Source organism: Felis catus, chromosome A1 (assembly GCF_018350175.1).
Source record: "Felis catus isolate Fca126 chromosome A1, F.catus_Fca126_mat1.0, whole genome shotgun sequence".
Taxonomy (NCBI): domain Eukaryota; kingdom Metazoa; phylum Chordata; class Mammalia; order Carnivora; family Felidae; genus Felis; species Felis catus.
Window position 1 is genome coordinate 206,312,206 of NC_058368.1, and position 14,475 is coordinate 206,326,680.

At 36.7% G+C, this 14,475-nt stretch overlaps 1 protein-coding gene across 9 annotated transcripts in view; it reads left to right on the forward strand.

Moving 5' to 3' along the window:
• PRKAA1 (protein kinase AMP-activated catalytic subunit alpha 1) overlaps positions 1-14,475 on the forward strand; it is a 42,309-nt gene that overhangs the window by 19,226 nt on the left and 8,608 nt on the right. For 6 of the 9 annotated variants that reach the window (XM_023238872.2, XM_045037781.1, XM_045037780.1 and 3 more), the window contains 6 exons: positions 3,923-4,064; positions 5,675-5,768; positions 6,202-6,246; positions 9,882-10,026; positions 12,042-12,129; positions 13,718-13,942. In XM_023238872.2, coding sequence (XP_023094640.2) covers positions 5,709-5,768; positions 6,202-6,246; positions 9,882-10,026; positions 12,042-12,129; positions 13,718-13,942 — 563 coding nt within the window. In that variant the 5' untranslated portion in view covers positions 3,923-4,064; positions 5,675-5,708. Of the gene's footprint in view, positions 1-3,922; positions 4,065-5,674; positions 5,769-6,201; positions 6,247-9,881; positions 10,027-12,041; positions 12,130-12,562; positions 12,651-13,717; positions 13,943-14,475 lie in introns of those variants that run through there. The other 3 variants (XM_023238865.2, XM_023238876.2, XM_045037793.1) reach the window with 3 other exon arrangements.

Genomic DNA, 14,475 nt, shown 5'->3' on the forward strand with positions numbered 1-14,475 from the left:
TATCCAGTGTTGTGGCTATTTCCCAGTCCTGTTTCAGCTATGCAGTTAATGGGAGAGTTTCTACTAAGCCATTGCTTGGAGATTTTGGGGGTAGTTCAGACAGATGAGATTACTACTTCAGGTATCAATAAACTAGGTCTCAACAAACTAAGATACTTCCTGAATTAGGGTTTAACAGTCAATTTGACTGCACTTAATCACATCTGATTGGTATAGGAGATTGGAGAAAGCCTTATCCGAAATTAGAATGTGCTTCCAATTTTCAGTCCCATTTCAGCTGTGATTATAGGTTTTTCTTTGTTACTGATTTCATGTGTATTTAGTTTTTGATGGAAGTATGTCCAGTGTATTCCTATTCTACCATCTTTCAGGAAAGTTCTATATTTTCTTAGCCGTGGGTGGTTTTGAGATTAGTCAAGCTATACAAATGGTGGTTATAAGAAAACTTAGAGATTCCATTTACATTGTAGTAGTTTGAAACTGGCATTTTTGGTTCTGTGATAATGCTTTTGGTTAGGGTAGACTATGTTGCAGTTGTATATTTGTTCACTTGCTGGGAAGATGTACATTCCAGAGGTATTGTGCTGGTTAAAGAATCTGGACAAAGTAGGAGGTGAATTTAGGTGATAAATTGTATTTTTGAGAAGGATTGAGACTTACTGTGACTTAAACAGTTTTCTTGGAGTCTTAATGCTTTTTTCTGCAAGTGTGAAATACCTGTATAACTTACCTTGGATTTAATATTATTAATTAAAACATTTAAGGAAAATAGCAAATGCTTAAAAAAATTCGAAGTAATTAGAAACTACCCCATCCCCTGACCTTCTCAACTGAAGGGAGCGTGGGGGGCAGAGAAGCCCATCACTCATTGTCTTGGTTGGCCTGGTGGAGGGAAATGTTGAATTATTGAAAACCATTGGACTAGATGATCTGTAAGGTTCTCTTTAGTTCTAAAATTTTATTAAGTCACCAAGAGCACCTATTAAGTGAGGAGCAAGCAGTGAATTTTGTCTTTAGAAAGCTAATTTAATTATCTTGTTGCTCCCCTGCTTAAAAACATGCAGTGGTTCATAATCCTTGAGGGTTTCTAAAGGGTGGGCAGGCTCAACTCCATCCCAAATCCCAGATCAAGCAGGAAAGCCTATTTAGATTGGAATAATGAGAAAAAGTTCTTGTTTAAAATAATGTTTTAAACACAAGAAGTTTAAATCTTTTTTTAAAAAACTTACTTATTTTGAGAGAGAGAACACATGCTCATGTGTGCATGCATGAGCAGGGGAGAGGCAGAGAGAGAGGGAGAGAGAGAGAATCCCAAGCAGGCTCCATGCTGTCAGTGCAGAACCCAAGGTGGGGCTCGATCCCACGATCTTGAGATCACAACCTGAGCTGAAATCGACAGTCAGATGTTTGACCGACTGCCACCCAGGCACCCCTAAACACAAGAAGTTAAAATTATCAATATTGAGTTTTCAACTTGGAAATGATAAAAAGTATCATAATTATCTGCTAAGGGCTGCCATAACAAAATACCTCAGCCAGAATGGCTTGAACAGCAGTTTATTTTCTTACAGTCTGGAGGCTAAACATCGGAGATCAAGGTTTCAGAAGGGTTGATGCCTTCTGAGGCTTTCTCCTTAGCTTGCAGATGGCTGCCTCTTCCCTCTGTCCTCCCAGGGTTTCCCGTGTGAACCCCTGCTCGCTCGCTCTCTCTCTCTCTCTCTCTCTCTCTCTCTCTCTCTGTGTACAGATTTACTCTTATAAAGATACACCAGTCAGGGGGTATTCAGACCTACCTGATCTATTTCAACAGTCACTTTTTTACAGGCCCTATTTCCACATACTGTCACATTCTGAGAGGGAGGGTTCCAACATGAATTTTGGGGGGAGACACAATTCAGCACATAACATACATAAATAACTAAGAAGGAATTTCTTATTTATCATTACCTTTGCCTTTCAGTTGGTAATTACCAAGATCACCAGGGAAAGCTCTCAGCTATTGGTCTTGGTCTTACAAACTATGTTCTACTTTAGAAGACAGCATTTTCTTCCTAAAAAGCTAAAACCCTAAACCACTTATTTAAAAAAAATTGATACATGTATATTTCAAAAAGTCAAATAGTGCTAAGAGGTGTATTTATAAAACAATTCCTTACCCACACTCTCAACTCTTAGCTGTTTTTTCTTGTATTTATCTCTAGGTTGTTGTTTTTTTTTTTTAAACCTCCATATTTCAAATTGATCCATGCATGTGTACAAACTATTTCTTAATTCTTGTTGTCAGATTTTTATTGTTGTTGTTGAGTTTCTGTTAGAGTAGATAAGGATTTCAGTTCTCTTACACCTTTTCCTCTACACCCTCATTCTCCTAATAATTATATCATAGTTAAAAAACCCTACATTTAGCATTTCATAATTGTGACTGTGTAAAAACTATATGCCAAGGCAATACTGTGACTATATATATTTTTTAAATGTTCATTTATTTTGAGAGGGGGCTGGTAGAGAGAGAGAGGGAGACAGAGAATCCCAAGCAGTTTTCATGCTCGGTGTGGAGTCCATTGTGGGGCTTGATCTCATGACCCCAAGATCATGACCTGAGCTGATATCAAGAGTCGGATGCTCAACTGAGCCACCCAGGTGCCCTGTGACTATATTTTCTTACATTACTTTTAATTTTTCCTGGAGTTATTAAGTTAACCTTGGTTTGTCCATTTTCTTAGTTTTCTTTAAACCTGAGGCTAAATTTCTTGTATCTTCAAATGCTTTTGTAAAATCTCTCTCAATACAGCATTCCAAACTTTCAAACCTATAAAATAATTTATCTGCCCCTCCCCCCCCCCCCCCCCCCCCCCCCCAATCTTGGCTCCTCTGTCACATTTCTGTCTGGATTTGTTGCCTCTAGGCCTTCTACACATCTGTTACCTAGGACTTTGCTTCATTACCATATTGGAGATCTCTTAGTTTTTCTCCTATATTTGATCCCTTCTTTAGTGGATATTATCTTTCTTCATTTTCTTCCTAATTTTGATAGAATATATATTCTCCAGTAGGTTCTAGGGAAAGGGTAAATAAAAGCTAAAATTTTGGAGACTAAATCCTATTATTACCATTGATTATCTGGGCATAGCATTCAGAATTGAAAGAAAATCACTGAAATTTTTTATTCTTGGGGCACTTGGGTAGCTCAGTTGGTTAAGCGTCCGACTTTGGCTCAGGTCATGATCTCATGGTTCATGAATTTGAGCCCTGTGTTGGGCTCTGTGCGGACAGCTCTGAGCCTGGAGCCTGCTTCAAATTCTGTGTCTCCCTCTCTCTCTCTGCCCCGCCCCTGTGCACACTTTCTCTCTCAAAAATAAAAACATTAAATTTTTTTTTTAATTTTATTCTTAAAAATAGAAATGGCATGCTCATGAACTGAAATTTGAATGGTTCAAGGGGTTATGGAGAGGGGGAGTGTGTCTGTGCCATGAGGGCATTTTGGGGGATGGTGGAACTATTCTGTATTTGATTCTAATGGTGGCTTTACCAGTTACTATATGTTCAACTTCATAGAACTGTTCACCAAAAGCAAAAAGTTCAGTTTTTTTTTTTTAAAGTTCAGGTTGTATGTATGATAGCTTAAGAATTAAAAAATCAGAATTTAAAAGTGCAAAAAAGTATATAGCAAAAAGGAAGTCTCTTCTTTCTGTGTTAGCTTTCCAGTTTTCCTTTCTGGAAGAAACCACTGTTACCAGTTTCTTATGTATTCTCCCACTTAATCACTCTTGAACATGTAAACAACATTTAGAGGCAAATCAGGTAGAATTGAAAGGAACTTAAATTTGCTCAGTATTTTCTGAGAGTGCAAACTCTTAGAATACATGTAAATATGTTATTAATCAAGCCTGGCACTAACTGGTTAAAATTATTTCTCCTACAGTTGGCAAACATGAATTGACTGGGCACAAAGTTGCTGTGAAGATACTCAATCGACAGAAGATTCGAAGCCTTGATGTGGTAGGAAAAATCCGCAGAGAAATTCAGAACCTCAAGCTTTTCAGGCATCCTCATATAATTAAACTGTAAGAACTGATTGTATTAAATGTAGTCATATCATTTTAAAATAATTTTTGTTAACCAACTTACTCTGACAAGTGAGAAGGATGACTGACATTTCTTGAATCTTCCTCAAGATTTAAAGATTTTTTGCCTGTTCATGTATTTATCTATATCTAACCCTGTTCTTGGTCACCTAAGCCTGTGTTCATGTTTTGCCCTTGTGCTTATCAGCTGTTACCTTTCTCATTCTTTCTTGTCTTCTGGACATGCCTTTCTGATAGATAACTTTCTGTGTCCCTGTTGCTGTAGAACCAACAATGATTTGCTAGTAAAAACTCTTGACATCCAAATTTCCACATGATGTCACGTAGCCAGTAGAAAGGGTGTTCCCCTGTACTGCTTATATCTGAGAAAACAAATAATGACTGATAAAATTTTAGGACTCCAGTATTTCAGAAGGGCAGTGATATTATGGTTGTTGTACAGTGGCCAATTGTAGGGTCTCCATATAACTTACTTATTGCTCAGTTTTCTCATGCGGGCTGTCAGTAACAACTGCTTAGCTTTTGTACTGAATGAGCTGACTCAAAATTTGTTTCACTCTCCTGTCTTCTCATTTGCTGAGGTGCTGTAGTTTTAAGTGCTGTCCATATGCTGATGACTTCTCCATACACATCTCCTGCTTTGTTACCTCTTCCCCTAACTCCAGATCCCTCACTCACTGCGTACTTCACATCCCCATGGGCATGCTAGAGCTGAACTTTCTGTTACCCTTCCCCAAGCCTGCTCTTCCCACAGCTGTCACCCTCTGTGAATATTCAGTTCCTTAGGGCAGAGACTTAGGAACCATCCTGAACTTCCTGTCATCCATTCCATTTCTTTCTTCAAAATCTATCTAGAATCCGAGTGTTCCTCAATTCCTTCATTACCATCAGCCTAGTTTGAGCCACTGTCATCTCTGTCACAGACTCCTGCAGTAGACTATTGCTTCCACGTTTACCATCCCATCAGTTCTTCATGTTGTTGCCATAAATTAAAGTTTCCTTTTTAAGAGATCAGATCACATGACTACTTTGCTTAAAACCTTTAATAGCTTTGCATCTCCCTTAGAGTAGAAGTCAGGCCTCATCGTGGTTTGTAAGGTTCTGTCCTCTGGTCTCCAGGTAGCTTTTTGAGTCCACATTCTATTTCTTTCTGCCAGCTCACTCTGCTCTAGCCGTCTTACCATTCCTCAAACATGCCAGACAGACTTGTACCTCGGGGCCTTTGCACTTGCTGGCTCACCTTCTTCCTAGATCGTGGTATGGTTTGCTCCCTTCCATCAGGTTCTGCTCAAATGTTACTTTATTGGACAGTAGTCCTTCCTTAAATGCCCTGTGTGAGAGGTTCCTCGTAGTTTGTTTTATTTCTCTTCATAGCAAGTTCTACCACCTGAGATATTGCTTATTTATTTAGTGTCTGTTTCCTGGCTCCTGGAACATGAACTCCATGAAGGCAGAGAATTTGTTTTGTTCCCTGCAGCTTTCCCGGATTCTAGCACAGTGCCTGCTATATTATAGGCACTTAGTAAATATTTACTGAATGATGAATATACATGTTTTAATATTGGTAGATAAATGTTTTCTCTCACCAGGTACCAGGTCATCAGTACACCATCTGATATTTTCATGGTGATGGAATATGTCTCAGGAGGAGAGCTATTTGATTATATCTGTAAAAATGGAAGGGTAAGCAGTTCTGATTTAATCCTGTATATATTTTGTAACTCCCCTTATTCCTTACTAGCTTCAAGATGTCAGAGAGCAATTTTGTTAAGAGGTCTACTTAATAACCAGTTTCCTTAGTCATATATTTGTCTAGAATCATAGACGATTTAGAGTTAGAAAAGACCTTAAAGACTATTTCCTTAGTCTACTTACATGGAAGTGGAAGCTGAGACTCATGATTTATAGATTTACTCAAGGTCACATGATTTATTAATGACAGAATTGGATTGAGACCCCAGAACTCATGATCCTCCAACTCACGCTTTTGGGGTATACAAATACTTGTAATATATATCTTGAAGTATATATTTAATCCTTACAAAACATATTAAAGATCTAGGCCTTGCTAGTCAACCCTAGCCACATTTAAATTGCATTCATTTTTTGGTTTCAGAAATCTGATGTACCTGGAGTAGTAAGAACAGGCTCCATGAAGGAGGTAGGAATTAGACTTAAAGAATTTAGAGTTGGAAGGAACTTTAGAAGATATTTTGAACAGTTTCTTAAGTTACAGACATAAAAAGTAAACACCGCCCCTCCTGCCCATGTTTTTCTCATACCCACGTTATGTGGTATGGCTAAAACCTCTTTCTAGAAGAGCTGTGTCTAGCAGTGAGAAGCCATTTTTTTTCCCTCTCAATCTAAAGTTCTTTATATCATTCACTCATTTGTTCTATGTAGCATATCTATTTACTTTCATCAAAATCAAACTCATTAACCAAGTTAATTTTGATTTTACCATTTTTTAACATGGTTCATTTCAATTTTCAGGTATTCCACTTCTCTATTCACTGTACCCCCTCCCCCCATGCTATGCTATGCCTGGAAAAATGGAAACAGGCACAAGTTGGATTGGTATCTTGTTTTCTTATCTTTTCCATTTGTCATTTCTTGGTCATTTTTCTTCTGTGGTATATTAAAATTTCAGCTGTTGGGGTGCCTGAGTGGCTCAGTCAGTTGTGTCCGACTTTGGCTCAGGTCATGGCCTTGTAGCTGGTTAGTTTGAGCCCCACATCGGACTCTGTGCTGATAGCGCAGAGCCTGGAGCCTGCTTCTGATTGTGTCTCTCTCTGCCCCTCCCCCACTCACGCTGTGTCTCTGCCTCTCTCTCAAAAATAAATAAACATTTAAAAAATTTTAAATTTCAGCTGTCATATTTTCTATTTCAAAGATCTTGTTTTCTGAAATTTTCTTTTTTCTTTATTTTTTTTTTAAAGTTTATTTATTTAGAGAGAGAGAGCAAGTGTGCAGGTATGCACATGTGGGAGGGGCAGAGAGAGAGAGGGAAAGAGAGAATCCTAAGCAGGTTTCATGGAGCCTGATGAGTGAGATCTTGACCTGAGCTGAAATCAAGACTTGGACGCTTAACTGACTGAGCCATCTAGGCGCCTCTGAAATTTTCTTTTTTAAATAGCCAGTTCTGCTCCACAGATATAATAACCTTATTTGTCGAAGGATAATAATTAGTTGGGTTTTTTTTAAGGTTTTAATTTTAATTCCAATGTAGTTAACATGCAGTGTTATATTTGTTTCAGATGTAAAATACAGTGATTCAACAATTCTGTACCTTACTTAATCAGTGCTCAACATAAGTGTACTCTTGATCCCCATCACACTTTCACCCATTCCTCCCACCTCTGGTAACCATCAGCTTGTTCTCTGTAGCTAAGAGTCAACAGTTGTTACTTACTTACTTACTTACTTACTTACTTATTTATTATTTAAGTTTTCCTCTGTTCCCTGCATTGTTACTGTACCTTTTGTGCTCCCTGTTCCTTTTTTTTTTTTTTTTCCCTGTTCATTTTATCGGTCTCTGTCTTTTGAAAAGGTCCTTCCTCAGATATCTGGTGATTCTTGGTTGTCCACTTATATTTGAGTGAGGTACTAAATGCCAAGCTCATGTAGGTGGAACTTAATGATTGGTGAGCCTTCCCATAGGTGGAATAGGTAGGGATCTGTCCATTTTGTTAGGGTGCACCAAATACTAGTAATTTCAAATAGTTTTCCCTAGATCAGAGGGTTGCTCTGGAAGCAATGTTTCAATTTCCTTGAGGGTATTAGCTTAGCTTGCAGTTCTCTGAGAGCTGAATTGGGAAGAGGCCTGCAAGTCTCAGTAGTTAGTATGTTGACTTTCACTTAATCCCTGTGTTTTCCTTCGGGCGCCTCATCCCTGCCTTGGTGTCCTTGAGAACAGAGCTGGTTTGGTCTTACTCAAGAGCAAATCATGGGTCTTATTCCCCCGTAGGGGTGAATTTAAAACTTCAACCAATTGTCCTGCTTTCGGTCCACCTCTCATTTCTCCCTTCACGAATTTTCTAATTTCTAAGCTTTTCCAGAGTTCTGTGTGCAGGCTAGTTTATTATTGGTTTCCACCCTGCAGGCTTAAGGTTTCTGCTTTCTCTGTTTGGTCAAGTCTTCATCGTTCATCCACTCTATAGCTTGGTGACTCCTTCTGATTTTACTGTTGTCACTTTTCTTGCTCTTTTCGTCTTTTTATGCTAATGTCCTTTTAGTGATGTTTCAAGGTGTGGAGACAAAAGATTCAGTCTACCATGTTTAACTGCAAATATGCTTTAACTTTTCTAACTTTCCTTTGGAGACTTCTCCTTTTTCATCTTTTGTACTGTATTTATTGTTAATATGGTATAATTTTCATTTTTGTAGTCTGTTTAGTTAATTTACCTATTATATTTTGTTTAATCAACTAAGTTTTATTTCACATTTAGAACACATTACTTTTTCATTTAGTATATTTAATATAAATAAAGTTATGTTAAAAAAAGTGAACCTACATTTCTTCTAGAAATAAATGTGTTAGATTATTAGCAGGTTATTTTCTCTAGAGGAAGGGTGTCTCATTGTACTTCATTAGTTTTAATTTTGCTTTCAAAAGAAATTACTAGTTCACCTTTTCTCCCAGATTGTCCATGCCATTTAAAGTGTAGAAGTCTGGCTTTAGAATGCTAATTTGTGACCTCTGTTAGAAAATTGCATATTATAGAGAATTAATAGGCTATTTATTAAATATGACTTCATGGGTACAGGCTCATCCAAATAATGGTTATAGCTTTGGGGAAAAAAATCCTAAAACAAGACAATATGGATAAATGGATAAATGGAAGTTCTTAAAGAATATTTTTTAAAATGTTAGTTCCTGCATAAGATAATTTTTTCAGAAAACAGACTAAAGATACATGTTTTTATATTTTATAAAACAAATGAATTAAGGTTTTTCTTTTGTTAAAACTAAAAAGTCTTGGGGCGCCTGGGTGGCGCAGTCAGTTAAGCGTCCGACTTCAGCCAGGTCACGATCTCGCGGTCCGGGAGTTCGAGCCCCGCATCAGGCTCTGGGCTGATGGCTCAGAGCCTGGAGCCTGTTTCCGATTCTGTGTCTCCCTCTCTCTCTGCCCCTCCCCCGTTCATGCTCTGTTTATCTCTGTCCCAAAAAAAATAAAAACGTTGAAAAAAAAACTAAAAAGTCTTTATTTCAGGACATATAACTTGATTGCTTGCTAATTCATTAACAGTCTTGAATGTTACTTCCTCATATAGTCTAAAATAGTATCACCCACCCCAATATAATTCTGTGCCCTTATTCTGCTTTATTTTTCTTAAAATACTCCTTGATGGTCTATTTCTTTATTGTCTATTTTCATCAACTAGATTAAGAGCCTTTGTTTTATTCATTGCTGTATCTTGAGTGCCTAGAACTGCTTGGCACACTAAAGATGTTCAATAAATATTTGTTAAAGGAATGAAGGATTAAATGTTTCCAGTGTATAGGAGAAAAAATATCTAGTTTCAAGGAGAAGTTGAAACTATTTGAAATAGCTCATGAAATACAGGGGAAAGCAATGTAGTCACAAGAGTGGTAACAGAAAGTTGAGTTCCAAGATCCTCTTAGCATTTTGGCTTTGTGCTGATTGTACCCATCTCCCCATTGCAAAAGCATCTCAGGATGAGTTTCATTTGGAAGGTTTCATGCGTTTTGATGGTTTTATAGGTTGGAGAGTTGTAGGTAGAAAAATTTCTTCTGAAAAGCACACCTTTAAAATGCCTCTCTACTTTTCGTAGCTGGATGAAAAAGAAAGTCGGCGTCTGTTCCAACAGATCCTTTCTGGTGTGGATTACTGTCACAGGCATATGGTGGTCCATAGAGATTTGAAACCTGAAAATGTCCTGCTTGATGCACACATGAATGCAAAGATAGCTGATTTTGGTAAGGAGATTTTTATAGTTTCGAATATTCATTATGTTTAATGAACATCAAAGCATTCTTCAGATAAGTTTTACTTCTATGCAATGGACTAAGTATCCCAAAATAGTGTATCCTCATCATTTTGCCTGTGAGCGTACAGAAAGGAGAAGAAGTGACAAATTCTCTTCTTAACTTTATGTCTTTAAAATTTAGTTTTAGGACAATAGGTAAATAAATTGGCAGCATTAGAGACATCATTTGAATAGAGACTATTATTTGTGAAGGAGAAGTTAGCAACTTTATTTCCAGTTCTTTTTTTTTTTCTTAAAGTTTATTTTGAGAGAGAGCATAAGTGGGGGGTGGGGGGCAGAGAGAGAGAGGGAGAGAATGAAAATGAATTATAAGCAGGCTCTGAGATGCCAGTGCAGAGCCCGCCCTGAGGCTTGAACTCATGACCTGAACCCAAATCCAGAGTCATGCTTAACTGATTAAACCACCTAGGTTCCCCTCCAGTATGTTCTTTTGATCAAGTATGGAGCAAGAGGAAAGAGACTGAATGGAGTTATACAAACTCTGAAAGCCAGAAGGTAAACTGTATGAACAAAATCATTCATTCATTTATTTTTAAGAAGTTTATTTCTTTATTTGGAGAGAGAGAGTGCATGCACTCAAGTTGGGGAGAGGCAGAGAGAGAGCGAGAATCTTAAGCAGGCTGCATGCTCAGCTTGGAGCCTGGCGCTCTTGATTATGCCACTGTAAGATCATGACCTGGACTGAAATCAAGAGTCAGATCAGATGTCTAACCGACTGAGCCACCCAGGTGCCCCATGAACAGAATTATTTAAAAAAAAACTAGTAAAATATTTTACATGATAGAAAAGCATAATTTCACCTTGGGAAGAACATTGTCAAAAATGAATTTATTTTCCTTTTATGTTCTATATAAATTGCCATTGATATTATTTTATTAAATTTAAGAAAAATTAATCTCTGCAACTCAATTTTGCTTAGCTTAAGTTCTAATCAGAGGTGATTTCATAAGTATTTTTCTCAGATTTGAATATATGTATTTTAATCTATAGAGATTCACCAAGCAGTGCCAGTCAACTCTGAGCTACTGATTTGCTATTGTTGTTGTAACTGACTAAATTATTTGACTTCCTTATTCCTTAATTGTCATGATTATTTTTTTAAGATTTTATTTTTAAGTAATCTCTATACCCAACATGGGGCTCAAACTCACAACCCTGAGATCAAGAGCTGCATGCTGGCAACTGAGCCAGCCAGGCACTCCTTTCATGATTATTTTTATCTAGTACATTTTTGAGAAGGCAGAGGTTTCTTTCTGGAGTAAAACTATGCGGGAGGGAGCTTTGATATTCAGGGTTACTGTTTTGTTTTTTAAAGAATCAGAACAGGGTCATAGAATCTTTGAATTTTAATTTTTCTACTCATCTACATTTTTTCTAGTAATTTCTTTATTAATAAATTTAAACATGCTGAGTTTATTCTAATAAACAGAACAACAGATAGCTTAATATATACTCATTAACTTCCAGTAGTGCACTAACTTAATTTTCTTAATGTTTGTTTATTTTTGAGGACAGGTTGGGGGGAAAGAGAGAGGGAGAGGAAGAGGGAGAGGGAGGGAGAGAGCGAGAAAGAACAAGCCAGAGGAGGGGCAGAGAGAGGGAGACAGAGAATCCCAAGCAGGCTCCTAGCTGCCAGCACAGAGCCCAACTCGGGGTGGATCTCACTGTGAGATTATGACCTGAGCCAAAATCAAGAGTTGGATACTTAAGTGACTGAGTATCTTAAGCTGCCCCCAAATAATGCACTAACCTTAAATGCTGAAATAGATTACAAATTTCAGGGCATAATGACAAAATATTTGGGAACAGTAAAGACTAGGAATTTGTTTAAGCAAAGAATATAGTGATTATCACTTTAATGCAAACCCAATTTTATTGTTTAATGGAGTTTTGTTTTTATTTCCTTGGGAAATCTTGAATAGTTGATTTTTTGTACATTTTCAGGTCTTTCAAACATGATGTCAGATGGTGAATTTTTAAGAACAAGCTGTGGCTCACCCAACTACGCTGCACCAGAAGTAATTTCAGGAAGGTAGTATTTGACACCCTCCCACACTAATACATTTGTAATTATCTTTTTTTTCCTAGATTTTGTCTGTCTGTGGTGTCATATTAAATTGTAGTGAAAGGAAAGACATTTAGGGCTTATTCTTTTCTTATCCAGAAAGTGTTATATTTTAGGGATAAAACATAAGAATTAAGGATTCCATTTATAGCAGAGAATTCTTTTTTCCCCCTGGTGGAAGAAATTGAAGGTTTAAAACTAGCAAGTTTTAAAGGTAGGTCAGACATTAAAAACTTGCATAATACAGGAATACCTACTATTTAGAAATGGTTTACTTAGATGAAGGGTTAAAAGTATAATGTGTACCTTTAATTTTTCAGATAGAAGACATTTTGTAGTAGCTTTTTGTTTTATGATAAGGTGATTGGGGGATTGGACTGAAGTATGATAAAATCTTTAGACTTCATTTATTTTCTGGAGACTGCAGTATTATAAGAATTCTAATCTCTCAATTTACTGACCACCGGCATTGAGAACATGAGGATCTTTATACAGTGCAGCTTTTTGAATAGATTAGATGACAGGAAAATTTAATTTTTAAAGAGTAATTGTTTTTCACTGTACTACTGAAATTGAAAACAGATGGCTAGGTTTGTTACTAGTCTTTATAATTACCTTTTAATAACGTTTCACTCAAACCATGTTTCTTTGTTTGAATGTGTCATATCCTAATTCAGAATGCAGAAATAGTATAGTATTTTCTCTCTGTTTTCATAACCTTGCTTGCCTGGCCTGCTCAGAGAAATTATATTTGGGTAAAGTCATGGCTATGATTAAGGCAGAAGTATCTAATTTTAGATTTATCAAGCTTCATCATTATTTTTTTTGATCAGCTTAATGTTCAAAGAATGTTTTTAAATTATTTCATTTGTGCCATCTAAATTCTTTTGGGAAAAAACAATTCTGGGGGCAATGTTAATTAAAAACAAATAAAAGAAAGAAATGTAAATATGCATATATGCATGGGCCATTTCTGAAGTCTAATTTTCCAGTTTGGAAAGGTCTTTCTGTGAGCCCTGGATGAGTGGGAACTTGTATTCAAAGCACTATTTATGGATTAGTTCAACAGTTTATTTGATCAATTTACAGACATCCTTTCCCCAAAGCCAGACTTTGTGCTAACAGTCTGCAGTAGTTAAGTCAGTTGGCTACAGTGTATTGTAAATACCAGTTTAGGATCTTCTTTGTGAACCAGTCAGCTTGGCTTTCTTTCACAGCCTCAGGCCCCTTTTACCTTGGTAGGAAGTCTTGGGTTTTGGGGGGAGAGTGGGTTTAGGGTTCATCACTAAAGAACATTCTTAATTGATATCATGAGGAACAAAGTAAAGGAGTAAGAACAGAATTTTAGCTATAGTCTAACCTAAAAATTCTTAACTTTTGTTTTCAAAGATAATGATGATAGAATTATATAGAATCTTTCTGTATAGTGTAAAGCAATGACTATAGAAACCATACTCTAATAATTCTTTATAAAGTATCCATATTTAAAACTTTTGATTAATTAACTCTCAAGTTACTAATGATTATTTAATCCAATTGGTATTTCCTGTTACAGATTGTATGCAGGTCCAGAGGTAGACATATGGAGCAGTGGGGTTATTCTCTATGCTTTATTATGTGGAACCCTTCCGTTTGATGATGATCATGTGCCAACTCTTTTTAAGAAGATATGTGATGGGATCTTTTATACCCCTCAGTATTTAAATCCATCTGTGATTAGCCTTTTGAAACATATGCTACAGGTGGATCCCATGAAGAGGGCCACAATCAAAGATATCAGGTAAGAATGCAACTTGGAGATTATCAGATCTAATAGCTTCAATGATTTAAATTAAGTGAAAGAAAGAGTTGCAGGACAGTATGTATAATGTCATGTCATTTGTATGTTAAAAAATACAGTATATAGGCACATTTGTTTTCGTATTTAAAAATACACAGTAAACTGGTTACCTTAGGGAAGGAAGATTAGTAGGAGGGACGGCTTTTACTTTTCACTTACACGTCTTTCTTTTGAAAGAAAATAAAAATAGACCCTGGTGGGATGTTAAATTTTGTAGTGGCTCTTTAAGATTTTCTGTGGTATGCTTCATATTTGACTTTTATGCATTCTCATTAGGATTAATGCTTTTCAGTAGGAGTAAATTTGTGTGTTGCCATTTGAGTTCTATCTCATAAATTACTCCCTTTTTTCCTTTTGTTCATCTCAAGTAATGAGGAATTTTTAATTTAATCAATGACATGCTTTTGTTTTTTGGGTACTATACATGGAATCACATGTGGAATTACTGATTTGTAAGTTTCATATGGAAGGGC